Source organism: Saimiri boliviensis, chromosome 8 (genome assembly GCF_048565385.1).
Source record: "Saimiri boliviensis isolate mSaiBol1 chromosome 8, mSaiBol1.pri, whole genome shotgun sequence".
In the NCBI taxonomy this organism is placed as follows: Eukaryota; Metazoa; Chordata; class Mammalia; order Primates; family Cebidae; genus Saimiri; species Saimiri boliviensis.
In genome coordinates, this window is record NC_133456.1 from 106,547,516 (window position 1) to 106,574,564 (window position 27,049).

At 42.5% G+C, this 27,049-nt stretch overlaps 1 protein-coding gene across 5 annotated transcripts in view; it reads left to right on the top strand.

The window, feature by feature from the left end:
• Positions 1-25,768, top strand: part of NMT2 (N-myristoyltransferase 2) — a 60,166-nt gene extending 34,398 nt beyond the window's left edge. For 2 of the 5 annotated variants that reach the window (XM_039478577.2, XM_039478576.2), the window contains 9 exons: positions 335-453; positions 556-647; positions 767-883; positions 3,348-3,518; positions 5,550-5,658; positions 13,187-13,357; positions 20,941-21,108; positions 24,092-24,229; positions 24,728-25,768. In XM_039478577.2, coding sequence (XP_039334511.1) covers positions 335-453; positions 556-647; positions 767-883; positions 3,348-3,518; positions 5,550-5,658; positions 13,187-13,357; positions 20,941-21,108; positions 24,092-24,229; positions 24,728-24,748 — 1,106 coding nt within the window. In that variant the 3' untranslated portion in view covers positions 24,749-25,768. The remainder of the gene's footprint in view (positions 1-334; positions 454-555; positions 648-766; positions 884-3,347; positions 3,519-5,549; positions 5,659-13,186; positions 13,358-20,940; positions 21,109-24,091; positions 24,230-24,727) is intronic. The other 3 variants (XM_074404990.1, XM_039478579.2, XM_074404991.1) reach the window with 3 other exon arrangements.
• Positions 25,769-27,049: the final 1,281 nt, after the last annotated feature.

A 27,049-nucleotide genomic window follows, 5' to 3' on the forward strand; every position in this document is an offset into this window, starting at 1 on the left:
GGCCAACACAGGGAAATCCTGTCTCTATTAAAAATACAAAATTAGCCGGGGTGCGGTAGTGCATGCCTGTGATCCCAGCTACTCAAGAGGCTGAGACAGAGAATTGCTTGAACCCAGGAGGTGGAGGTTGCAGTGAGCCAAGATTGTGCCACTGCACTCCAGCCTGGGCAAGAAAGCGAGACTGTCTCAAAAAAAAAAAAAAAAATTATATGAAACCCAAGGGCCCTCAGTCTGATTTTGCTTATGTCACTGACCTCTTTGGATGGTTAGAATACTTTGTCATTAAATATTCTCTCTTCTTGCCTTTCTTTATTCTCTTTCTCTTCCTGTTCAGATGAAGTCGTAACATCTCATGGTGCAATTGAACCAGATAAAGACAACGTTCGCCAAGAACCGTACTCTTTGCCACAGGGTTTTATGTGGGACACTTTAGACTTGGGTAATGCCGAAGTGGTGAGTGAGTAAAAACCTCTTAAATTCAACTCCCGCCTTCACACAGGTTGCTTCTGAGTTGATTCTGAGCACCATGGATAGGACACTTGTTTTATCTTATAGCTCAAGGAGTTATACACCTTGTTAAATGAAAATTACGTAGAAGATGATGACAATATGTTCCGATTTGACTATTCACCCGAGTTCCTATTGTGGTAAGTTTCACTGGTCACAGGTGTGGTGGATAGGTGCTGTTGAACTGGGGACTCCAGAGTTTGTTCCTGTATTCTTGGACAATAACTGGTGCCTGTTTTCTTTTCTACTGTGATCTCAGGGCTCTGCGTCCACCAGGCTGGCTCCTGCAGTGGCACTGTGGGGTCAGAGTGTCTTCAAATAAAAAACTGGTCGGGTTCATAAGCGCCATCCCAGCAAACATTCGGATTTATGACAGGTATGTGTTTAAGCTTGTCCATACCGTTTTTATGTGTTTCTTCTCCAAGAATTGCACTTATAATAGGCCTTTAAAAATTACTGAATGCAGGCCAGGTGCAGTGGCTCATGCCTGTAATCCCAGCACTTTGGGAGGCCGAGGCAGGTGGATCACCTGAGGTCAGGAGTTTAAGACCAGCCTGGCCAACATGGTGAAACCCCATCTCTACTAAAAATTTAAAAATTAGCTGGGCATGGTAGTAGGTACCTGTAATTCCAGCTACTCAGGAGGCTGAAGCAGAAGAATCGCTTGAACCCAGGAGGTGGAGGTTGCAGTGAGCTGAGATGGCACCATTGCACTCCAGCCTGGACAACAAGAATGAAACTCTGTCTCAAAAAAAAAAATTTTCTGAAGTAAGCTGTTGGTGGTCAGGGAGGTTGTGTATGTTTGGAGACAGAAGCTTTATGGAAACTCTGGTTTTGCTGTAAACCTAAAACTGCTTTAAAAAATAAAGTTTATTAAGTAGTAAAGAAAAAAAAATTGGACTGTGAACAAAAATAAAGGACAATGGTTTCTTTTTCTTTTTTTCTTTCTCTGTTTCTCAATCTTATACATGAACACACGTATGTATTAGAATACACGAAGACTTTGCTGGGCTCGGTGGCTCACGTCTATAATCCCAGCACTTTGGGGGGGTTAAGATTGGCAAACCACTTGAGGTCAGGAGTTCAAGACCAGCCTGACCAATATTCCAAAACCCCATCTTTACTCAAAATTTAAAAATTAACTGGGCATAGTGGTGCGCGCCTGTAATCCCAGCTACTTGGGAGGCTGAGGCATGAGAATCACTTGAACCTGTGAGGCAGAAGTTGCAGTGAGCTGAGATTATACCACTGCACTCCGGCCTGAGTGACAGAGCAAGACTCCATCTCAAAAACAAACAAAAAAAATTACTTAAAAATTTTTTTAGGAGAGGTAAAGCTTTCTCTCCATGGAATACACTGCATTTTTACTCTGGGTCTCCAGCCCAGAAGTCAAAGATCCAGCTATGAAAGTCAAAGACGTCATACATAATTGGTCTCTTTACTTTGCAGTATATTAGTTTAAATTATTTACTGCGAAAAGCATTTGATCTCCAGGAATATTTTGTGATGAAATGTGTACCTGGAAGCAGAGCCGGGAACAGGCTTTGAACATCTAGGAGGCTGGTTGTAGCTCAGAGCAGCACCAGCTCTGGTCTGGTCAAGGCCCCTCTCAGGGATCCCGGCAGCTTGTATCACACTCCAGAGCCACATCTTAAGAGATTCTGCACTGGGATGACCCGGTTATTACCATAATTATACACATTATAGGAAAAACAGCTTTAGAAAGTGAAAGAGGGCTTGGGCGTAGTGGTTCACGCTTGTAATCCCAGCACTTTGGGAAGCTGAGATGGAAGGATTGCTTGAGGCCAGGAGTTTGAGACCAGTCTGGTCAACATAGTGAGACCTCATCTCAAAAAAGGAAAAGTTAGAGAGAAAGAGAGAGAGAGAGAGAGAGAGAGAGAGGAAGCTTAAAGAGGCCCAGCTGATCCAACTTCTAATGTGAAAACTTATAATGGACCAAAGTCCTAAAATGTATTTAGAACAAGAGGGTTGGAGCCTCCGTGCGTAGCAGTCATTTCGTTGGGGAGATCTGGGGAATAGGGTTTCTGTGTGAATTTGTGAAATGTCTAAGTGGTAGAATATTTTTCTTAAACACTGTGTTAAAGAATGGCTTTCCAGCCGGGCGCAGTGGCTCACACATGTAATCCCAGCACATTGGGAGGCTGAGGCAGGTGGATCATGAGGTCAGGAGTTCAAGACCAGCCTGGCCAACATGGTGAAACCCTGCCTCTACTAAAAACACAAAAATTAGCTGGGCATGGTGGCAGGTCCCTGTAATCCCAGCTACTCAAGAGGCTGAGGCAGGAGAATCATTTGAACTTGGGCGGCGTAGGCTGCAGTGAGCTGAGATTGCACCATTGCGCTCCAGCCCGGGTGACAGAGCAAAACTCCATCTCAAAAAAAAGAATTGCTTTCATGTTCTTTTTTTTTTTTTTTTTTCCTTTTTGAAACAGGAGCTCACACTGTTGCCCAGGCTGCAGTGCAGTGATGTGATCATGGTTCACTGTAGCCTCGACTTCCCAGGCTCAAGCGATCCTTCCACCTCAGCCTTCCAAGTATCTGGGACCACAGGCATGTGCCATCATGCCTGGCTAATGTTTCTATTTTTTTTGTAGAGACAAGAGTCTCAGTTTTGCCCAGTCTGGTCTCAAACTCCCGGGCTTAAGCAGACTACCTGCCTGGGCCTCCCAAAGGGCTGAGATTATAGGCGAGAGCCACTGTGCCCAGCCCACATTCTAATTTTTGGATATTTCCTGGGTATCATCTTATTTTTTAAAATGTGTTGACTCTTCATTTTTATCTAGTTTTGACTCTTAATCTTCAACATCTTTATTTCTTAGTGTGAAGAAGATGGTAGAAATCAACTTTCTTTGTGTTCATAAGAAACTGAGATCGAAACGGGTAGCCCCAGTGCTAATCCGAGAGATCACCAGAAGAGTGAACCTAGAAGGGATCTTCCAGGCAGTGTACACCGCGGGAGTGGTTCTTCCTAAGCCAGTGGCCACGTGCAGGTACCTGAACTATATCTCTACCTCAGGTCCTCCCTTTATGAAATGTGTTGAGCCTCACCACGGTTCTGTTAGAAGTAGGGGTAGAGACTAGCACCTAGAATCACCAAGTTCAGTATTCTTTCTGATATATTTCTGGTGTATCATTTGCTACTTCATAATTTAAAAAAAATTTTTTTTCTTTTTTTTTTTTTGAGATGGAGTCTTACTCCGTAGCCCAGGCTGGAATGCAGTGGCATGATCTCGGCTAACCAAAACCTCTGCCTCCTGGGTTCCAGTGATTCTCCTGCCTCAGCCTCCCAAGTAGCCGGGATTACAGGCACCCACTACCTTACCCAGCCAATTTTTGTATTTTTAGTAGAGACACGGTTTCCGCCATGTTGGCCAGGCTGGTCTTGAACTCCTGACCTCAGATGATCCACCTGCCTTGGCCTCCCAAAGTGCTAGGATTACAGGTGTGAGCCACCTTGCCCAGCCAAAAAAAAAAAAAAAAAAGTTTTTGACGTTTTCCTGCTAATGATGCTGAGTCTGTATTTCTAAGTCTATTCCATGTGAAAGATGAGTGCTGTCTCTGCATGGGAAATGTAGGACGTTATAACCTGAAAATTCCAATGCTGTACCATTTTCTTTTCACCCCAAGGCTGTTTTCTGCCATCCTTTGCAGCACCACCAAAGTGTCCTGAAAGTCTGATAAGCAACCATTGAAAAGCCTCAGATGTATTTGTTTGTTCAAAGAAAACTTAAGCTCTGTTTTTACAACTTCATCTGCGCTAGTCGAGCTTTCAAAGGTTATTTCAGTGAGAAAATGCTCAGATTGCCACAAGACTAACCTGTTCGTGAAACCTCAGAGTTTATCTCACCACACCCCCAACCACTGTTTTTATTGACTCAAATAGCATGAAACTTAAAATTACCATATCCTATTAAATGATCACATTCGTTAAGTAAATGGAATACTAGACTTTGCAGGTGTATTTTCATACAGATCTTTTATCCCAGCACCCAAGCTGGAATCACTTAAGAAATACAAGCTCGTTGCTCAAAAAGTTGTTTTCTTTGGTTTGTAGTCTGTAAAAGTGAAGGCTACTACTTTAGGGTTTTTATTTTCATGTTTTTAAACTTTCTGGTTTGCCTTTTTTAGAATCAGTGATGGTCTTTAAACACTTGTAAACCTTGGTATGATTAATATATATATTTTGAGACCGTCTTGCTCTATTGCCCAGGTTGGAGTGCAATGGCTTGATCTCAGCTCACTGCAACCTTCGCCTCCTGGGTTCAATTAATTCTCCTGCCTCAGCCTCGTGAGTAGCTGGGACTACAAGCATGCACCACCACGCTCAGCTAGTTTTTGTATTTTTGGTAGAGAACGGGTTTCACCATGTTGGCCAGGCTGGTCTCGAACTCCAGGCCTCAAGTGATCTACCCACCTCAGCCTCCCAAAATGCTGGGAGCCATCACGCCCAGCTGATTAATTTTTCTTTTGCAATTTTAAGATTCCTCTTTAGTGAAAAAGATGAAAGGTCATAAACTCCAGAGGAACATAACTAGGTGTTCAAGATGTGTTTTAGAGATTAAAAATTAACTGATAAAGGCTGGGCACAGTGACTCATGCCTGTAATCCCAGCACTTTGGGAGGCCGAGGCAGGTGGATCACAAGGTCAGGAGTTTGAGACCAGCGAGGCCAATATGGTGAAACCCCGTCTCTTCTAAAAATACAAAAATTAGCCAAGCTTCATGGCAGGTGCCTATAGTCGCAGCTACTCGGGAGGGTGAAGCAGGAGAATCACTTGAACCCGGGAGACAGAAGTTGCAGTGAGCTGAGATTGAGCCACTGCACTCCAGCCTCGGCGACAGAGGGAGGCTCCATCTAAAAAAAAAATAATTGACTGATAAAATGATTACATAGGATGAGGGCTTCTGTTTAGTACAACATAAATATTCAGTAAATGCTTCTGTAACAGCCAAGCTGAGACAAAGAGTGAAACTTGTAGAGTTAGAAATCAATTAGATTTTAAAACCTTTATTGTATTTCAGATACTGGCATCGATCACTAAACCCCAGAAAACTGGTAGAAGTGAAATTTTCTCACTTGAGTAGAAATATGACTTTACAGAGAACAATGAAGCTATACAGACTTCCGGATGTAAGTAAGAATGACTTGCAGTTTTTTGAAGCTTTAACAACTGAAGCTTTTAATGCAGAAAAGAATTATTTGCAGGAGTCTAAAAACTGACTCATGTATGTGAGGGGGTGAATATGAGTGAAAGAGGTTTCATGGAACTCAGGAGCTAGGGAAAGGAGGGAGTTTGTTTGGAAATACCAGTCTTTCCTTTTCTCCTAAGGCTCTTAAAGTTCTTCCGTTGGTAGTTGGATGAGACTGAACTCAAGGCAAGTAAGTTTTGAAATTTGGAAAATTTATGGTCTATTAAGCAAGAAGGAAGAAGAGTTCAGGCTGCTGATTTCTTAATGCGCTGGAACTAAAGAATTAAGTGTAGAGGAGACACACATGGAGAGGAAATAGTGTCTCATTAAATGATCATCTTAAACTATCTAGTTCTCAATGTTGAAAGCTGTAATTTTTTTTTTTTTTTTTGTAGTTTGTTTGTTTGTTTGTTTTTTGAGACAGAGTCTGGCTCTGTCACCCAAGCTGGGATACAGTGGCGTGATCTTGGCTCATTACAACCTCCACCTCCCACATTCAGGCAATTCTCCCACCTCAGCCTCCCAAGTAGCTGGGACTACAGGCACCCTCCAGGGACTCCTGGCTAATTTTTTATTTTTAATACAGATGGGGTTTCACCATGTTGGCCAGGCTGGTCTCAAACTCCTGACCTCAAGTGAAGTGCCTACTTCAGCCTCCCAAAGTGCGATTACAGGTGTGAGCCACTGTACCCAGACAAAAAGTTATTCTTACTAGGAAAAAATGTAAATGTGCTTTCCAGACTTGGCTTTATTTGGTGCTTAACTGGTATATTAGTTATCTATAGCCGTGTGAAGAATGAACATCAACCGAGCTGCCTAAAACAACATTTATTATCACACAGCATCTGTGGGCTGGAAATCCGGTTGTAGCTGAGCTGAGTCTTGCACTGCATTCTGGGTCTTTCCTAAAGCCGCCACCAGGCGTCAGCCCGGGCGGGGATCTCATCTGAACCTTGGCCAGGGACGGATCCATTTCCAGGCTCCTGTGGTTGGCAGGAGTGAGTCGCTCACTGGCTGTTGGCCCAAGGGCCTCAGTTCTTTGACACAGGGGCTTCTTGATGGGGTAGCTCACAGCATGGCAGCTTGTTCATCAAAGCCAGTGAGAGAGAAAGTCTAGAGAGAGAATCTTCTGGCAGAATGGAAGTCAGAACCTTATGCAGGTGATTCATGAAAGTGACATCCAGTTGTGATTGCCATTTCCTTTTTTTTTTTTTTTTTTTTTGAGAGGGAATCTGTCTCTGTTGTCCAGGCTGGAGTGCAATGGCACCATGTCGGCTCACTACAACCTCTGCCTCCTGGGTTCAAGCAATTCTCCTGCCTCAGCCTCTTGGGTATCTGGGATTACAGGCGTGCACCACCACACCGGGCTAATTTTTACAGAGACGGGGTTTCACCATGTTAGTCAGGCTGGTCTCAAACTCCTGACCTCAGGTGATCCACCCGCCTCATCCTCCCAAAGTGTTGGGATTACAGGTGTGAGCCACCGTGCTCGGCTGCCATTGCCATTTCTATTGGTTAGAACTAAATCACAGGTCCTGCCCACACGTAACAGGAGCAGATGACATGAGCTTCAATCCCAGGAGGTGGGATCACTGTGGGCCATCTTAGAATCTGTGCGCCACTGATGGTGGTTTGTTTGAAGTGTTGCCACATGTGAATTGAAACAAACAGTTCCAGCATGCCTACTTTCTTCCCTGTGGGCAAATGCTATTCCGCTTTGGTCTCTCTCAATTTCAGTTTCTTGAACCTCAAGCAGCCTAGCGTATGCACAAGGAAAACACACACTTACATGTAGGCTGCCTACAATGGAGTGAAGAGTAAGGAGTTTGGCAGCTGTCATTGGTTTACTCAGTGATTATTTTCTAAGGTGCTAAAATTGACCTGACTCCATTAATCAGCCTTAGCATTTTTTGTATAAGAATCAATCTTCTCATGGGTGTAGGCATTCATTATGAAAACAGACTTTGGTATCTTACTTCCAGGTCTCCTGGTTTCCCGGGAGTGGTCCTATTCTGGTCATGCTGTGATAGTGACTGCCTACCCCGCCTCCCGCAATTGAAGTTTATGAAATGCTTTCAAATACATTATTCAGTTCGTTCTCACAACAACCTTTTGAAGTTAGTGCTGCTTCTCCCCATCTTACAGATGAAGAAACTAAGGTGCATGAAGGTTGGCACTTGGGCGAGGATGTGTTAGTATCACTAAGTGGAAGGCTTGGGATGCAAGCCCCAGACTTCCGTGTTTCCCTGTTAGGCCCCTCTGCCTCTGCCATCCCCTCTAACATGACCCACTGTGGGCGCACCATGGCTCAGCCCCACTAAGTGGCTCACTGTGCGTACGTTACAGCATAAAGCAAGGCAGAAAAAGACGATTGTCAAGGTACAAACAGGTCTCATTGGTTTGCCCCCGTCTCCTTTCTCCCTTTTAAGTCACAGGGAAGGAAAGGAAAGTGAGTACATTAATAGAATAGAAGAGAGATGAAAGTACAGATATTACAAACTTGGAAGGTAGGTACTGTGTCTACACGATGCCCCTTTCTCTCTGACGGGCCCAGATGGGCGATAGCACTGCTAGCAGTCAGTCACTTCTGTACCATTCAGCGTAAAAGCAACTTCATGGAATACATCGTTTGCTGTATGGATCAGTCTCACTTTCTGCTTCGTTGTTCGTTTTTGCTTATAGTAGTGCCAGCTTTATGTCTCCTTCGTGGACTTTTGATTATAGGCACTAACATTTATTGTGACCAGTGTTTTGCTAGACATGTAACAGCTGTAGTCTCATTTACTAATCACAACAGCCACAGGAGGGTGGCTCTTTATCCGCATAGCACAGAAGGGGCCATGGGAACACAAGACAGACGTGCTCAGAGTCTGCTGGCCAGAAGCAGAGCTGTGCCAGGCCTGTGCCATTCACAGCTGTCATCTAAAATACTAAGGTTTCCTCAGAAAACAGGTCTTACTTACCATGCCTCCCTACCCTTTCAGCGTTTGGGGAAGGCTTTTTTTTTTTTTTTTTTTGATTTGGTGTTGAGTATTTCCAAGTTCGATTTTGTGCATCTGTATCCATAACCTGAAAGGTAATTTGATGTCGATAAAAAGCAGGAGAAGTCCGAGAATGATCCACTAAGGTCTTAGCATTGTGCTGCAGGGAGGACGTGCTCGCTGAGACACGTCAAGCCGTGTAAGGTGTTCTATATTTAGTGGCATTAGATGCTTCTTTTAGTGTTTAGCATTCTACGTCCTCCTTTTTTAATCATGTAAATAACTATAATCACTGCTTACATCTCTGCTCTGGAATCTTGGCTCTCAAACGGTTTGCACCACATACCTGACAGATAACAACACTACTGTTTTTTAATCGAGCTCTGAGCTTCATTTCCTTATGTACTCATAAGCAGATTTTACACAGATTTCAATCTACATAGAGGCCAGTGAATCATGGATATTAGTTGGGCCATGGGAAAGGATACCTGATTCAGATACACAGTGTGCTTATGAAACTGAGATTTTCCTCAGTTACTGCTAATGTTTCTCTGTGTTTTATTGAACTGACAGAAAACATGACCACTTCATTACTGGATTATATGGAAGCTAGCCATTTTAATCTAAGCCTGACAGCCTTCTACTTCTTTCTGAGGACAACAGCTATAATTTGAGTGTTTGCATTGCTTTTCAAAAGTTATTTCATTCTTACACAGATTATTTTAGCCATTAATCAGCAAATGTAAATATTCTTACCCTGTTTTCCAGGACTTTCTATTTTTTATAGCTGATACATCCTGGTCTGCTTATATGCTTTAATCTTCTGTAAAAATTTATTCATAACGCTCATACACTGCCAAACTTAGGATACTTTCTACCTAAATTTAGACACCATACTCCTTGTCTAAATTCTGCTTATTTTTCTGACCTTTAGAGACCTAAGATAGCAGTTCTCAAAGTGTGGACCAGGGACCTCTGGAAGTCCCCTCAAGATCTTTGAATCCATGAAGTCATTTTTTAAAACTATTTTCATGATAACACTAATATTTAAATTTTTCACTTTCATTCTCTTCTGAGGGTACTGTGAAGTCTTCCAGAGGCCATGTGACATGTGTATTTCTTGAGTCTTTGGTTTCCAAATGTCCTCAGTTTTGATTTTGAATGTGATAAGTGTGGATGTGCATAACCCACATAAGCAAAGCTCTTTGGAGGTCCTCAGTCATTATTAAGAGTGTAAAAGGGTCCCAAGACCGAAATGTTTGAGAACTGCTGCTTTACGGATACCTGCTGGGCAGCTGCTTTGGTGATTTCACAGTTGGATATTCAGTGAATGCGGTTTGTGCTCCAGAAGAATATTTTGCTCTAGAAGGAAGTTGGCAATTTTTTTCTTTATTTCAGAATGGTCTCTATTAACAGATACCATATATCCTGTGGCTTTCATTAATTTCATCTAACTGCTTGATATTGTTGATTATTACTGAACCAGTAACAAAAGAAAAAAATTATGATATTGAGAAAGGCTAATTGAAATTTATCAAACTGAGTCTGCCTCAAAGCAGAAACTAATTTTTTAAATGACTGCAGTATATATTTTATATGTTTTTGGTCTTCCCACTAACATTTAGAAGTGCTTATTTATTTATTTCCAGTGGAGACCTGGATATTTGACACACTGGCTTTGAGAGCTACCGAAACACTAAGGTGTGAGTTGCCTGATGTGCAGGACTTAAATTCTCTACGTTTAAATTATTAAATGGTATTTTAGCTGCAGTGCTTTAGAGATGACATAAATCACAATAGAATGGCTCGTAGTAAATATTCAGCTGAGGACTGTTTGTTCTATAAATACAGTGCATGCATCTCCCACTCCCGTTTCCCCAGCTAATCGATAATCAATCAGCACAGTGTGTCGCTGAAGCTTAGAAACCTCAGCACAGCGAATAGTTGATGAGAATTGGCACTCAAGAGAAAACCTATTTTCCTTGACCTAGCGCAGTGGCTTACACCTGTAACCCCAGCAGTTTGGGAGGCTGAGGCAGGCAGATCACCTGAGGTCAGGCATTCGAGACCAGTCTGGCCAACATAGTGAAACCCCGTCTCTACTAAAAATAGAAAATTAGCCAGGCATGGTGTTGGGCGCCTGTAATCCCAACTACTCAGAAGGCTGAGGCAGGAGAATTACTTGAACTCGGGAGGCAGAGGTTGCAGTGAGCCAAGATGACACCATTGCACTCCAGCCTGGGTGACAAGAGTGAGACTCAATTTCAAAAAAACCCTGTTTTCCCTCTTGGGCTTCCACCTGGGGGCATGCAGGGATTGTGATGACCTAATTCTACAGGAAGTTTTTCATGAGAGTAGCAATATTTATATACAGGTTATTCATCTCTTAGAATGTATCTATTATTTCTCCAAGCTGGGGGCAGGGGTGAAATTCAGGTTTACAGAAAAAAGTGAACCTGTATTTCTCAGTTTCAAAATTGTTTGTTTTTTGGGCTTCCTGGCTTCTAGTCTCCAGTGTCCTGGCCCTGAACTTCTGGAGAGCCAAGTGATGTCAGGAGCTTTGATGAGGACAACAATTGAATGAATTCAAATGGGGACCTGTCCTGACTTTTAGGCTTTTGATTCCTATGGCTTAATTTTTAAATTGTAAAGCTCTGGAGTAGGGCTTAAACACCCACTCTGATCACCTTTACCCAGAAGGTGTGGCAGGAAAGTCCAGGCTGCCTGGCAGCCATTTGCTGTTAGACAAGATGGGCACTTTCAGGGTGGTATGGCCATAAACCCATTTGCCTTTAGAAAATACTTGGCTACAGCCGGGCGTGGTGGCTCAAGCCTGTAATCCCAGCACTTTGGGAGGCCGAGGCGGGTGGATCACAAGGTCAAGAGATCGAGACCATCCTGGTCAACATGGTGAAACCCCGTCTCTACTAAAAATACAAAAAATTAGCTGGGCATGGTGGCACGTGCCTGTAATCCCAGCTACTCGGGAGGCTGAGGCAGGAGAATTGCCTGAGCCCAGGAGGCAGAGGTTGCGGTGAGCCGAGATCACGCCATTGCACTCCAGCCTGGGTAACAAGAGCGAAACTCCATCTCAAAAAAAAAAAAAAGAAAATACTTGGCTACAAAAAATGCTTGCTTTCTTATCCAGCCTGATATGATTTACAAAATCACGTGCTTTTCATGGGCTATTGAATAATAAAACAAGTCACTAAGTTGTGTTTTCAAAATGTAAGACTTGGCCGTTTTCAAGCGTGATCCCTCAGAAACCATGAAAGATTGCTTCTCAGCACCTCAGATACCAGAATCTGAGGGTGGTCAATTCCCTTATATAAGATGGCAGAGCATTTGTGTATTTGCATATAATGTATACGCATCCTCCTGTAGGCCTTGATTGATTGATTTTTGAGATGGAGTCCCACCCTGTTGCCCAAGCTGAAGTGCAGTGGCGAGATCCTGGCTTACTGCAACCTCTGTCTCCCAGGTTCAAATGATTCTCCTGCCCCAGCCTCCTGAATAGCTGGGACTGTGGGTGCTTGCCACCATGCTTGGCTAATTTTTTGTCTTTTTAATAGAGACGGAGTTTCACCGTGTTAGCCAGGGTGTTCTTAATCTCCTGACCTCGTGATTCACCCGCCTCGGCCTCCCAAAGTGCTGGGATTATAAGAGTGAGCCATCGCGCCCGACCATTTTTACATTTTTAGTAGAGACAGGGTTTCACCATGTTGGCCAGGCTGGTTTTGAACTCCTGACCTCAGTCGATCCACTGGCCTCAGCCTCCCAGAGTGCTGGGATTACACACATGAGCCACCACACCCCACTGTCCTGTATACTTCAGATCATCTCTGGATTACTTATAAGACCAAATACAATGTAGACGCTATGTAAGTAGTTGTTACACTGCATTTTTAAGAAATAATGACAAGAAAAAAAGTCTGTACATGATCAGTACAGATGCGACTATCCAGTTCTTTTTGTCCTGAACCTTTTCCATCTAAGGTTGGTCGAACCCACAGATGCACAACCAATGGATACGGAGGGCGGCCTGTCCTCCAGAAGTCATGCTAAGGTTGCTGTGTCCCATCAAGTAGGCTGTTGACATTCTTGGCATTGGTGTATATATTGGTGTATTCTTGACGCTGGGGTCCGTAATGAATTTGTAGTGTTTCCTTTGAGTTTGTCTGGGCCACGGGCAATACTGACCAAAGAGTTGCCACACAGATAGGAAGATACAACACATCGTCTGTCTCACCTGTATTTTAACCCAGTTCTTCTCGAACCTTAATGTGTGTACAAATCCCAGGGGAATCTTCTTGAGTTGCAGATTCTGATTCATTAGAACTGGGGCAGGGCCAGGCTCTGCAGCTGTAACAAGCTCCCACATGCTGCTCATTCTGCTGGTCTGCAGACCACGCTTTGAGCACAAAGCGCTCAAAGTTTCACTCCTCTTCTACGAAACTTGTGGATTTGTTTTGTTTTTCCTCTAACAAGGTTACAAAGACTTCAGGTTTGAGACCGATGGAACCAAAAGATATCAAATCAGTTCGAGAATTAATCAACACTTACCTGAAGCAGTTTCACCTGGCTCCAGTGATGGATGAAGAGGAAGTAGCCCACTGGTTCCTCCCCCGCGAGCACATTATTGACACGTTTGTAGTGGAGGTAAAGACAAGGAGATAAACATAAAGCTTCTCCTCCAAGCATCCTTTGTGTTCGGTGTGCGGCAGAAGTATTTGCCCATAATTCCTTCCATTTCATCACAGAACATTACAGAGATGCGTACTAGGCCGGGTGTGGTGGCTCATGCCTGTAATCCAAGCACTTTGGGAGGCCGAGGCGGGCAGATCACCTCAGGTTAGGAGTTCGAGACTAGCCTGGCCAACGTGGTGAAACCCGTCTCTATTAAAAATACAAAAATTCGCCAGGCATGGTGGCATGTGCCTGTAATTCCAGCTACTTGGGAGGCTGAGGCACGAGAATTGCTTGAACCCCAGAGGCAGAGGTTGCAGTGAGCCGAGATTGTGCCATTGCACTACAGCCTGGGCAACAAGAGTGAAACCCCCCCTCAAAAAAAAAAAAAAACCCCAAAAAAACAAAGGTGGGTACTAAGGGATTGAGAGTTAATAAGATTAATCATTCTTAATACTCTGTCAGGGACATGCTTAAGTGAAAATGACACTTGTGGAACCGTGAGGGTAGTCTTGAAGAATAAGGTGACCAGGGGTACGGTCTGGTGCCAGTGTCTTGTTTTGTGCCTAGGCACCAGCAGCTTTACCCACAGCATTGCTTTTGTGCCATTGATGCTGATGGCAACACATCAACAAGGCATACGACTGCTTGGTGTTATGAAAATAATTTTGACCTCACAGATTTCTGGAAGAGTCTCAGGTTCCACAGGGTTCACAGACCACATGTTCAGAGCTGCTGCCCCGGGCATAGAATTGGAACTGCTGAGTCTATGGGTCAGATCCACCTTTCACATTATTAAAAGCTGCCACATAGCTCAGCACCGTAGGTCCTGAACAGCATGAGAGAGTTCCTGTCTCCTCACATCCTCACAACACGTGGGTATGGTCACATTCCAAATTTAGGCCTACCTGATGAGTATGGAACAAAATCTTGTTTTTAATTGCTATCCTCATTATGGATGAATAATTTGAGTATCTCATAAATCTGTTAGCCATGTTTATTTCTTTTCTGAATTTGCTATTTACTTTGTGACCACAGTCTTCTTACTGATTTGTGAAAGTTTTTTTTTTTTTTTTTTTTTTTTGAGATGGAGTTTTGCTCTTGTTGCCCAGGCTTGAGTGTGGTGGTGCAATCTCGGCTCACTGTAACTCCGCCTCCCAGGTTCAAGCAATTCTCGTGCCTCAGCCTCCCGAGTAGCTGGGATTACAGGCATGTGCCACCACACCTAGCTAATTTTTGTATTTTTAGTAAAGTCAGGATTTCACCAGGTTGGTCAGACTAGTCTTGAATTCCTGACCTCAGATGATCCACCTGCCTTTGCCTCCCAAAGTGCTGGGATTACAGGTGTGAGCCACTGTGCCTGGCCTGTGAGAGATTTTTTATGTGCTGAATACTAACGCTTCGTATTGTGTTCTGTTTCTGGGTTCTCTGTTCTATTTCATTGATCTCCATGTCTCTCCCTTCACTGATACCACACTGATCTGGTTGCCATAGCTATATAGGAAGCCTTAGTATCAAGGTAGAGTAATTTCTCCCACTTTATTCTTGTTTGTCAACATCATTTTAATTAATCTATTTCCTTTACCTTTTGCATATACATTTTAGAATAAGCTTATTTTTGTCTACAGAATACCTTGCTGGCACTTTGATAGGGATTACATTATACTGATAGATTAATTTGAGGATAATTGAAAAGTCTTCCAATCCATGAACATGGAATGTGTCTATATTTATTTCAGTCTTTTGAAATCTCTTTTATCAGCATTCTCTAAGAGCATCCAGAGTTGAAAAACGCATGCTTTGAATGAAGAGACCTTCCAAACAGGCTTTGTGTGAGCAACATGGCTGTTTATTCACCTGGGTGCAGGTGGGCTAAGGCCGAAAAGGGCATTAGCAAAGGGTAGTGGGATAGGAGTTGGTTTTATAGGTTTGGATAGTTTTTGGGAGGTGGGGGGGGTACAGAGTAAGTTCAGTCACAGTGGTGGGGTTGGGTGAGAGGTATTTACATCATCATCAGAACAGTTAAGATGGCAGCGCTGGGTGAGGGGCTTGTCGGAGGACGCTCCGCTGGGCGATCAGGGACAATGGTGAACACAGGCAGCGAGTGGGAGACTTCAGCTGAGGCAAGCAGGACTTCAGACTTTCAGGCTCCAGGCTTGCATGTGGAGACCTGACATCCAGACCCTGTAAATGTTTTCTTAAGTATATAGCTAAGTATTTCACTTCCTTTGGGGTGATTATAATGGTATTGCATTTTTAATTTCAGTTTCTGTGTGTTCATTGTTAGCGTGTAGACATGCTTTCTTCTGGGTTTTGGTATCCTGCCACAGTGTTGAAATCACTTATTGGTTCCAGGAGTTTATGTGTCGATTCCTTGGGATTTCTACACAGATAGTGTGTCAGTCATCTGCAAATAGGGACAGTTTTATCGCTTCCTTTCCAATCTCTATGCCTTTATTTATTGGTCTTGCATTAATGCAGGGCCTAGATCTTCCAGTGCTTTGTTGAGTATGAGTGGGGAAGGTTGACATACTCATTTTGTTCTTGATGGTGGGAGGAAAGCATTCACTCTTTCACCATGAACTGTGACGTTAGCTATAAGTTTTCTGTGGGTGCTCCTAATCAATTTGAGGTCATTCTCCTCTGTTTCTAACTTGCTGAGAGTTCTTATGAATGGGGATTGGATTCTGTCCAGTGCCGTTTGTGCTCCAATCGATGTAATCATATGATTTTTCTCCTTTAATCTGTTGATATGGTAGATTATATTGATTGATTTTCAGATGTTGGATCACTCTTAGACTCCTAGAAAAAAATCCACTTGGTCAGGGTGTATGATTCTTTTTATACATCGTTGTATTAATTGCTAATATTTGGAAGAGTATTTGTTGAGTTCATGAGAGCTATCTGTCTGGAGTATCTTCTTTGTAATGACTTTGTCTGGTTTAGATATCTAGATAATACTGGTCTCATAACAGGAATTGGGAAGTATTATTTCCTCTTCTATTTTCTGAAAGAAATTGAGTATTGGTGTTAATTCTTTGGTAGAATTCTCCAGTTGAAATGATCTGAGCTTAGCTGGAGTTTTTAAATAAAGGACTAAATGGCTTTAATGGTTATAGCACTATTCAGATGATCTGTTTCACCGTGGTTGAGTTTTAACAGTGTTTGAGTATTTTGTCCATTTCTTCTAAATTGCTGAATGTATGAGTGTGAAGCTGTTCATTGTATTCTCTTCTTATCCTTTTAGTGGCTGTGAAATCTGTACTGATATCTCTTGTTTCATCCCAGGTATTGGTGATTCATGTCTTCTCTTTATTTTTGTCAGTCTTGCTAAACCTGTGTCATTTTACTGATTTGTTTCCCAGAGAACCAGACTTTTGTTGGATATTCCCTGTTTTTTCTTATTTTCAGTGTCATTGATTTCTATCCGTGTGTTTATTATTTCCTTCCTTCGGGTTTATTTTGCTCTTCTTTTCTAGTTCCTTGTGGGAGGGACTTACTGACTTGAGACCTTTCCTTGTCACTAGTAAGCATTTCGTTCTATAAATTTCCCTCTGCACTTGCCTTGCTGCATTAGCTGTTTCTAACGTAGTTTCGTATGTTATATTTCATTTTAATTCACTTCTATGTACTTTTTTGTTTCATTTGAGACTTCCTCTTTAGCCTACCCCTACTTAGAATTACGCTGTTCAACAGAGATTTTCTGTTGTCTCCCAATTACGGGTTTCTAGTTTGATTCGATTATGGTTACTTGGGATATGGTCTGTCTTGATGAATATTCCATGGGTGCATGAAACATGTCTACCACTACTGTTGGGTGGCTTGTGCTATGTATGCCAGTTGGACCACGTTGATTAATTGAGTTATTCAGCTTTTCTATTTCCATGCTGATTTTCTATCTAGCAGTTCTATCACTTGATGAGAGGGGCGTGGAAATCCCCAACTGTAACTGTCGATTTGTCAATTTTTCTTGATGTCTTTTGGGGCTCTTGTTTGATACTCACATGTATATTTAGGGTCTTTATGTCTCCCTAGTGGATTGATCTTTTCATCATAATGTAATGTATGTAATACGTCTCTTTGTAATAATTTTCCTTGCTCTGGAGTATGCTTGATTATATATTACTATAATCAGACCTGCTTTTTAAAAATTAATGTTTGGTCTCTTTCCATCCTTTTACTTTCAAACTATTCATGTTACTGAATTTGAAGTGAGTTTCTTGGAAACAGCCTGTAGCTGGGTCATGTTCCTTTACTCATGCTACTGATCTTTCTTTTGATTGGTGTATTTAGACCACTTACATTTAAGGTCATTATTGGTATGTTAGAGCTTAAGTCCATGATTTGATTATTTGGTTTATGTTTCTTCTGGTCCTTGTTCCTGTTTCTTTCTTTTTTTTTTTTTTTTTTTTTTTTTTCTTGAGACAGAGTCTTGCTCTGTCGCCAGGCTGGAGTGCAGTAACGCTATCTCAGCTCGCTGCAACCTCTGCCTCCAGGGTTCAAGCAGTTCTCATGTTTTAGCCTCCCAAGTAGTTGGGACGACAGGTGCACACCACCACACCCAGCTAATTTTTGTCCTTTTGGTAGAGACGGGGTTTCACCATGTTGGCCAGGATGGTCTTGATCTCTTGACCTCATGATCTGCCCACCTCGGCCTCTCAAAGTGCTGGGATTACAAGCATAAGCCACCACACCTGGCCCTTTGTTTCTTTTTTTTCTTTTTGAGACAGAATCTCGCTCTGTTACCAGGCTGGAATGCAATGGCACCACCTTGGCTCACTATAACCTCCGCTTCTTGGGTTCAAGCGATTCTCTTGCCTCAGCCTCCCAAGTAGCTGGGACTACAGGCATGCGCTACTACGCCCAGCTAATTTTTGTATTATAAGTAGAGATGGGGTTCACCATGTTGGCCAGGATGGTCTCAATCTCTTGACCTCTTGATCCACCTGTCTTAGCCTCCCAAAGTGGTGAGATTACAGGCCTGAGCCACCGCACCCAGCCTCTGTTTCTTTTTTCTTGCCTTGCTGTGGGTTATTTGAATGTATTTTAGGATTCTGTTTTAATTATAGAGCATTTCAGTGTATTTGTATAGTTTTCATGATGGTTGATGTATTACAATATATATGTGTGACTTACCATAGTCTGTTGGTAACAGTATTCATTACTTTGAGTCACTTTACTTTTATTTAGGTTACTTTACCTTTTCCACTTTAAAATATTGTCTTAAATATCAGATAGTATTATGGTTTTGGTTTTAATCATCGAGTATGATTTGTAACACTGATTTATAACGATGCTTGAGGATACGCATAATTTATTATATGTAACCCAGATTTCTGCTCTATTATTCTTCCTTCCTTTCTGATGCTTCAAGATTCCTTCTGTTATTATTTCCTTCCTATTTGAAGAAATTCCTTTAGCCAGTCTCAAGGGTATGTCTGCTAGTGACATACCAAACATTTTTTGGTTTCTATTTGTATGAGACTGCCTCTGTTTTTACATTTAGTTTGCTAATTTTTTAAAATGTTTTTTGGAGACAGAGTCTTGCTCTGTTGCCCAGGCTGGAGTGCAGTGGCGTGATCTCAGCTCACTGCAACCTCTGCCTCTTAGGTTCAAGCAATTCTTGTGCCTCAGCCTCCCAAGTAGCTGGAACTACAGGCGCATACCACCACACCCTGCTAATTTTTTGTATTTTAGTAGAGACAGGCTTTCACCATGTTGGCCAGGTTGGTCTTGAACTTCTGAGCTCAGAAAATTCACCCTCCTCGGCCTCCCAAAGGGCTGGGATTACAGGCCGAGGCACCACGCCAAGCACTAGTTTGCTAATATTTTACTGAGGATCTTCCTCTACACTCACAACTGAGGTTGGCCATTAATTTCCCCTTCTTACCCTGTCCTTGTCCTATTTTGATACCAAACTTAGAATTTTCTAAGTTAAAGAGCTTGTCCTCTCTTTTCTCTGGAACAATGTATGTAATATAAGGATTGCTCGTTTTTTGAAAGTTGTTAGAAGTTACCTATAAGCCACCTAGACATGGTGCCATGTTGGGGTTTTTTTGTGAATGTGTTTTTTAAAATCAGTCTTTACAGTTGATGGGGTTTGAGGGACAATGGAAAGATCGTCCCACTCTTCCCCAGCAGTTGGTAATTCTCAGACCATTTTAACTGCAAAGGAGGAAAGAGTAATTTTACCAGCAGTATGAATGTGAAGGAGTAGTTTTCTGAAAGCAGAGGATGAAAAAGGGGTGGGGAAGCTAATCAGGTTCTGCAGGTGCCTGTAGTAACTCAGCATGTGAGACGGATGTGAGACGTTCTTAGAAGAATCTAAAATCCTTATTAACCCTGAAGTTTGAATTCATCTCGAATACTGAGCTGCTAATACAGAGCAATAGGGAATCTCTGTAGATTAATCCCTTTAAGTTTTTGCTGGCTAATGAAAGACCTGATGACTCAGAATCATTTGAAAACCAGACCATACATCCTTCTGGAATTTCCTTTTCTGCTGAAAGAAATACTAGCAATGGCATGTGTGTGGTCCAACCTCCTCAGCTGTGCAATTCAAACACATCGTATTCTAAAAGTTAGCAAGGCCAACACAGCTAAGTATAACAACCTGAACAATACTGGCTAATTTCTTGTATTGGAAGATTTGCGATTTGCCAGTGATGATGAAATGAATGAGATTGCATCCCTTATTTTCGATAGATGCAAAATTCTTTTTTTTTTTTTTTTTGAGATGGAGTCTCACTCTGTCACCCAGACTGGAGTGCAGTGGCGCTACCTTAGCTCACCACAACCCCTGCCTCTTGGACTCAAGCAATTCTCCTGCCTTAGCCTCCTGAGTAGCTGGGATTACAGGCGCTCACCACCACACCCGGCCAATTTTTTGTATTTTTAGTAGAGACGGGATTTCACCATCTTAGCCAGGATGGTCTCAATCTGCTGACCTCACGATCTGCCCTTCTCAGCCTCCCAAAGTGCTGGAATTAGAGGCGTAAGCCACCGTGCCCAGACCAATTGCTGCAAAATTCTCCAGTTACTCACATGTGTATATTTTGATGCAATAATAAGACCTTTCACAGGCTTCCAAATAGCTTCCAGACTCTACCCAACCTCACTTAAGCCTGATATAATTCTTGCTACGTGCTAAGAAAGTATGAGATAGTACACAGTATCTTTTAGTTGGAGAAGGCAGCTGTCTAATCCTTAGAGCTCTTATTTCTACAAAAACAATGAATCTACTTTTATCACTGTTCCCTGAGTCTAGAGAATTGACTCATGTGTCAGCCTGAGGGAAGCTTTCCTTGTAGGACGATCTGTTTCCTGAGAACTTTGTGCAAATCACCAACAGGCACTTAGGCTGATGTTGCAACTCCAGGCTCTTCTTGGCCTCTACCCAGCATAATAGAAGGGGACCCAAATTGTACTGCCGAGAAAAAAGGATGACTTGTGGCTTTGTGTTCTAAGAGAAGGTTATGGGACGAGGGAGAGATCAGAGTTAGCAGAAATGTGCTTGGTTCAAGGAGATCTCTGCCTGACAGCACCTTTGCTTCTAGAGCCCCAGTGGTAAACTGACTGACTTCCTGAGCTTCTACACGCTCCCCTCAACGGTCATGCATCACCCTGCTCACAAGAGCCTCAAGGCCGCCTACTCATTCTACAACATCCACACAGAGACACCCCTGCTGGACCTCATGAGCGATGCACTTATCCTGGCTAAATCGGTAAGCCGGCTCCTTCCTGTTCATGCTGGTCGGTTCTCCAGATGTCTATGCCAAAATATAGAAGACATCTGACTGGGTTTTCTTCCACACAGGTGGAATGTGTTCGAGATTTTTAAAAAACAATTGATCATCGGTCAAAGGAAGAATTTTGATAAGAGTTTCTTTTGAAACTTCAGTTGCTATTTTGATCATCAATTTTATTGCAGAAAAGACAAAATGTACAAATTTGAAATGTTTAACTCTTAGATAATATAAGAATATATAAGGCTGGGCATGGTGACTCATGCCTCTAATCTCAGCACTTTGGGAGGCTGAGATGGGTGGATCACCTGAGGTCAGGAGTTTGAGACCAGCCAGGCCAACATGGTGAAACCTTGTCTGTACTAAAAATACAAAAATTAGCCAGGCTTGGTGGTGTGTGGCAATCCCACCTACTTGGGAGGCTGAGGCAGGAGAATTGCTTGAACCCAGGAGGTGGAGTTTGCAGTCAGCCAAGAATGCACCACTGCACTCCAGCCTGGGCAACAGAGACTGTCTCAGAAAAAAAAAAGAAAAAGAAAAAAAATATATATATATATATGTATATGTATGTGTATATATATATGTATGTATGTATAAAGCCCATAATATTGGGAAGTAATATAATGAATATAAGAAAAAGGTGATTCCATAATATGAGGAAAATATCAATACATGAGTGAATATTTGTGTGGAGTGAATAACTAGCAGCCATTTTTTATTCAACCAAATAAAATTTGGTCTCTGAATTTTAAAATGAAAGGAGTTTAAAACTAAAGGAATTAAATTCAAAATTTAATTGTAGCCAGTCTATATCGTGGAACACCCCCCCTTCCCCCCCATCTCTACCAAAAACAGGTAAATTAGCTGGGTGTGATAGCATGCACCTGTAATCCCAGCTACTGGGGAGGCTGAGGCAGGAGAATCACTTGAACCCGGGAGTTGGAGGTTGCAGTGAGCCGAGATGCACCATTGCACTCCAGCCTGGGCAGCAGAGTGAGACCCTGTCTCCAATTAATTTATTAATTAATTAAAATTAAAATCTCTTACCTGTGCCCTTGGATTCCCAAGTCAACATTATCCTCAGATTGTCTGCTTGTTTTTAATACTTCCCAAATATGACCAGTAATTAGTTATTTAAGATAAAAACCCTGAGAAATAAAAGTGCTTCTTCTATATCCAATTTTGTATACCATTATTGTCTGACATTTTAAAGAAATTTAATTTTTTACCATTAAAATTTCACTTAAATGTATTTCCCATTATCAGCCCAAGACAAATGTAGTATCGAAGCCTTTACAACTTCCATCCTGGGCAACAGCTTCAGCCAAGTTAGGACTTGAAAGACTGACAATTAACAATCCTGGAGATGAAACCATCTTGACAACTGTTCCCTTCTAAAACAGGAACAAGGCTGGGCGCGGTGGCTCATGCCTGTAATCCCAGCACTTTGGAAGGCCAAGGCAGGTGGATCACTTGAGGTCAGGAGTTTGAGACCAGTGTGACCAACACAGTGAAACCGTCTTTATTAAAAATACAAAAAAAAAATTAGCTGGTCGTGGTGGCACACACCTGTAATCCCAGCTACTAGGAAAGCTAAGGCAGGAGAATCACTTAAACACGGGAGGTGGAGGTTGCAGTGAGCTGAGACCATGCCACTGCACTCCAGCCTGGGTGACAGAGTGAGACTCCATGTCAAAAAAAATTAAAAATAAATACAACAGGAACAAAATAATTTCTGAAATCTTAAGTAACTTTATGCCAGTGGCAGCTGTCATACTGCATTTTTAGTGTTGGGCATTCAGCATTTCTGAGTTAATCTCGATGACTTCATCATATTCACTACTAGTTTTTTGATACAGGCTGTCACTCTGTCGCTCAGGCTTAAGTGCACTAGCACAGTCACAGCTCACTGCAGCCTCCACCTCCTGGGCTTAGATAACCCTGCCCCAGCCTCCTGCATAACTGGGCCCACAGGTGTACACCATCATGCCCAGCCAATCTTTTTATTTTTGTAGAGACAGTGTCCTATACCTACACCTACACCTACAGCCTATGCCCAGGCTGGTCTCAAATTCCTGGGCTCTAATGGTCCTCCCACCTTGTCCTTTCAAAGTGCTGGGATGACAGGCATGAGCCCCCGCATCCAGCAATACTGCCAGCTTCATAAGACAATTTTAAACTGAATTGTTTCTTTCTTTTTCTTTTCTTTCTTTTTTTTTTTTAAGACACAGTCTGGGTCAGGCACGGTGACTCCCGCCTGTAATCCCAGCAGTTTGGGAGGCCGAGGTGGGCAGATCACGAGGACAGGAGATGGAGACCATCCTGGCCAACATGGTGAAACCCCATCTCTTCTAGAAATACAAAAATTAGCCGGGCATAGTGGTGCATGCCTGTAGTCCCAGCTACTTGGGAGGCTGAGGTAAGAGGATCACTTGTACCCAGGAGGCGGAGGGTGCAGTGAGCCGAGATTACGCCTCTTCACTCCAGATTGGTGACAGAGGAAGAATCTGTCTCAAAAAAAAAAAAAAAAGACAGTCTCGGTATGTCTCCCAGGCTGGAATGCAGTGGCACGATCTCGGCTCACTACAGTTCCACCTCCCGAGTTCAAGCAATTCTCCTGCTTCAGCCTCCTGAGTATTTGGGACTACAGGCATGTGCCACCACACCCAGCTAATTTTTGTATTTTTAGTAGAGATGGGGTTTTGCCATGTTGGCCAGGCTGGTCTTGAACTCCTAACCTCAAGTGAGCCACCTGCCTCGGCCTCCCAAAGTGCTGGGATTCCAGGCATGAGCCACAGCACCCGGGCCTGAATTCTTAACCTGTGCTATATTTCACAGACATTAAATTCTATTATAAATGCATATTCAAGCTATTAGTAGAAAAACTGTTACACTGAGATACGTAATATAGAAAACACTCTAGTTTTTTGTTTTAAATTGTAAATCCTTTTTACATTGGCAGAAAGGATTTGATGTATTCAATGCATTGGATTTGATGGAAAATAAGACATTCTTGGAAAAACTCAAGTTTGGCATAGGAGATGGCAATTTGCAGTATTACCTGTACAACTGGAGGTGTCCAGGTACAGATTCTGAAAAGGTAGGTGAAGTGGATACAGCCCTTGTAAACTCAACAAATGTATCTAGACAATTTCATACTTGCTTCACTTAGGCTTAAGATAGCTTTTATTTTATTTTAATTTATTTATTTATTTTGAGATGGAGTCTCACTCTGTCATGCAGGCTGGAGTGCAGTGGCGTGATCTTGGCTCACTGCAACCTCCACATCCCAGATTTAAGTGAGTCTTCTGCCTCAGCCTCTCGAGTAGCTTGGATTGCCAGCACCTGCCACCATGCCTGGCTAATTTTTTTTTTTTTTTTTTTTTTTTTTTTAGTAGAGATGGGGTTTGACCATGTTGACCAGGCTGGTCTCAAACTCCTGACCTCAGATGATCCACCCACCTTGGCCTCCCACAGTACTGGGATTACAGGCATGAGCCACCATGCCTTGCCTTAAGACAGCTTTTAGAAAGACTTATCTATCGTACTACATTGCAATCTAATTTTTCTTACTATTCCATTTCTTCCCTCCCTTCAGGTTGGACTAGTTCTACAATAGATGAATATTTTTATTTCTAGAACTCTGATATCATCATTTGTTAATATTTAATGATGCCTGGAACTGCCATTCCAAAGAAGAATAAAAGCACAACTCAAGTGAAATTGAAGTAGTCAATAATCAAAAAAGAGGACAAATGGCCACGTGACATTTGTATACACTTCTAGCTAGAATGTTAAACTTCATCCTTTTTTCACTATTGACCCATTTGTGGGAGGGATGAAAGGCTACAAAGAACACATTCTTGTAATTTTCAAACTTTTGGCTGTCTCTTGAAGAGAGGTATTTTTCCACTCTCTAGGAAAGGGACTGTTTTTCTATGAACTAAATAGAAGTTACAGAATCATGTAAGAAAATCTTTGCTATTGTTTGGAGACAAAGTGCTGCATTTCTGTTTCTTAAGTGATGGTATATTTATCCATGTAACAGAACAAAAGATCCATCTGGAAATTTTTTTACTGGTATTACCTTACATGGCTTCACTGGGAACATTTATGGAATCAACACTTCCGTAGCTCAGCAACAAGTGGTGGGTATTTAAGTGTGGAACAACATTAAAATATCCTGGTGACTAGTACATGTATTTCTTCATAAGCGAAGTTGCCAGATCAATAAACACACAGGTTCGGACTTTGGTCTTCACCAGGTCAGTGGATTGCTTCAAAAGCCAAGTTTTGTGCAAGCACTCACTAAATGCTCTCTGAAAGAGCCTGTGCCCGCGACTACTGAGACTCGTCTGCTCTTCTGCAAAGATCAGCTTCTCCTCCGCAACATCAAGGATATATGAGGAAATGGAAATAAAAGCTGTAAAGTCAAAAGAGATGCCTGGTGGAACTTATTTGTGCTATCAGGACATGGATCGTTTGAATGTCTCTATTACTTATGCAAGATTGCACATATTCCTCTACGCTGACTTTCTCATGAAAACTGTCATGAGTCACGCTCATGGAAAATGTCTTATTTGTAAATAAGTGTTCATAATTTTGTTATGGTGTTTTTATCTAGAATTTGAAAAACAAACTTTCGTGGTGTACACATGTGTGTTTATATTGCCAGTAATCCAAGGGAAAAATAAGACGCTAACCAAAGCCACGTAGCCGGGCCTCGACTCAGATACCACAGAGTAGATGCTTTTTCCTGCCTTTACTGTACCAGCGCCTAGGATGTTCAGTGCAGAAAAAGTTAATTGTTTCAGACAACATGATGGTACTTCCTTCAAGTTATGAGTCCAGTGAAACCAATCATATCTTATACCAGGAAGGGGCCACGAAACTATGGCCTGTGGGCTCAATGCAGCCCATGGCTTGTTTTTGCACAGCCTATAGGCTAAGAATGGTGTTTTTTTTTAATAGTTGAGGAAAGAAAGCCAAAAAATGACATCATTTAATGACATATGCAAATAATACAAAATTCAAATTCCAGTGTCCCTCAATAAAGTTTTATGGGAACACAACCACACTTTTTTTTTTAAAGACAGGATCTCACTCTATTGCCCAGGCTAGAGTACAGTGGCACAGTCATAGCTCACTGTAGACCCACCTCCTGGGTTAAAATGGTCCTCCTGCCTCAGCCTCCTGAGTAGATGGGACTACAGATGCGTGGCACCACGTGGCACCACACCTCATTTTTTTTTATAGAGACAAGGTCTTGCTATGTTGCCCGGGCTGGTCTTTAACTCCTGGCCTCAAGTAATCCTACTGCCTTGGCCTCCCAAAGTACTGGGATTACAGATGTGAGCCACCATGCCTGGCCACAACCACACTTTCATTTACATATTGCCTGTGGCTGCCTCACACTACAAAGCTGAGTTGAGTGGTTGTGACTGATTGGCCTGCAAAGCCTAAGATATCTACTCTCTGGACTTTTACAGAAAGTTTGTTGACCCTGGTCTCTACAAAGGAGTTTAACTCTCCTTTAGCTTGCCATTATTCGAAACACCAACCCACAGCCGTGGCATCCCTGAGACTACCACCAGAGGGCGATGTGGGCCCCAGAGTAGTGCATAATCGGGACCTTTCTTGGAGACAATGAAAGACTTGGCATCTCAGATGGTTCCACCCTAATTACATTAGCATGATTTCCTAACAGGAAAAAGGCTTCAAGAAACAAAACAGTACTCATTCACTGGAACGTGCTTTGAGACACCAGCATTAAGTTAAGGAGATTTTGACTTAACCTGGAGTCAAGGCTCTGGTTTAGGAATTTCCGTCCCACTCACTTTCATGGCTCAAAGTCTCATGTAAAGTAGGTTTTCAAATAATTGCAGAATCGGCCCGGCACAGTGGCTCAAGTCTGTAATCC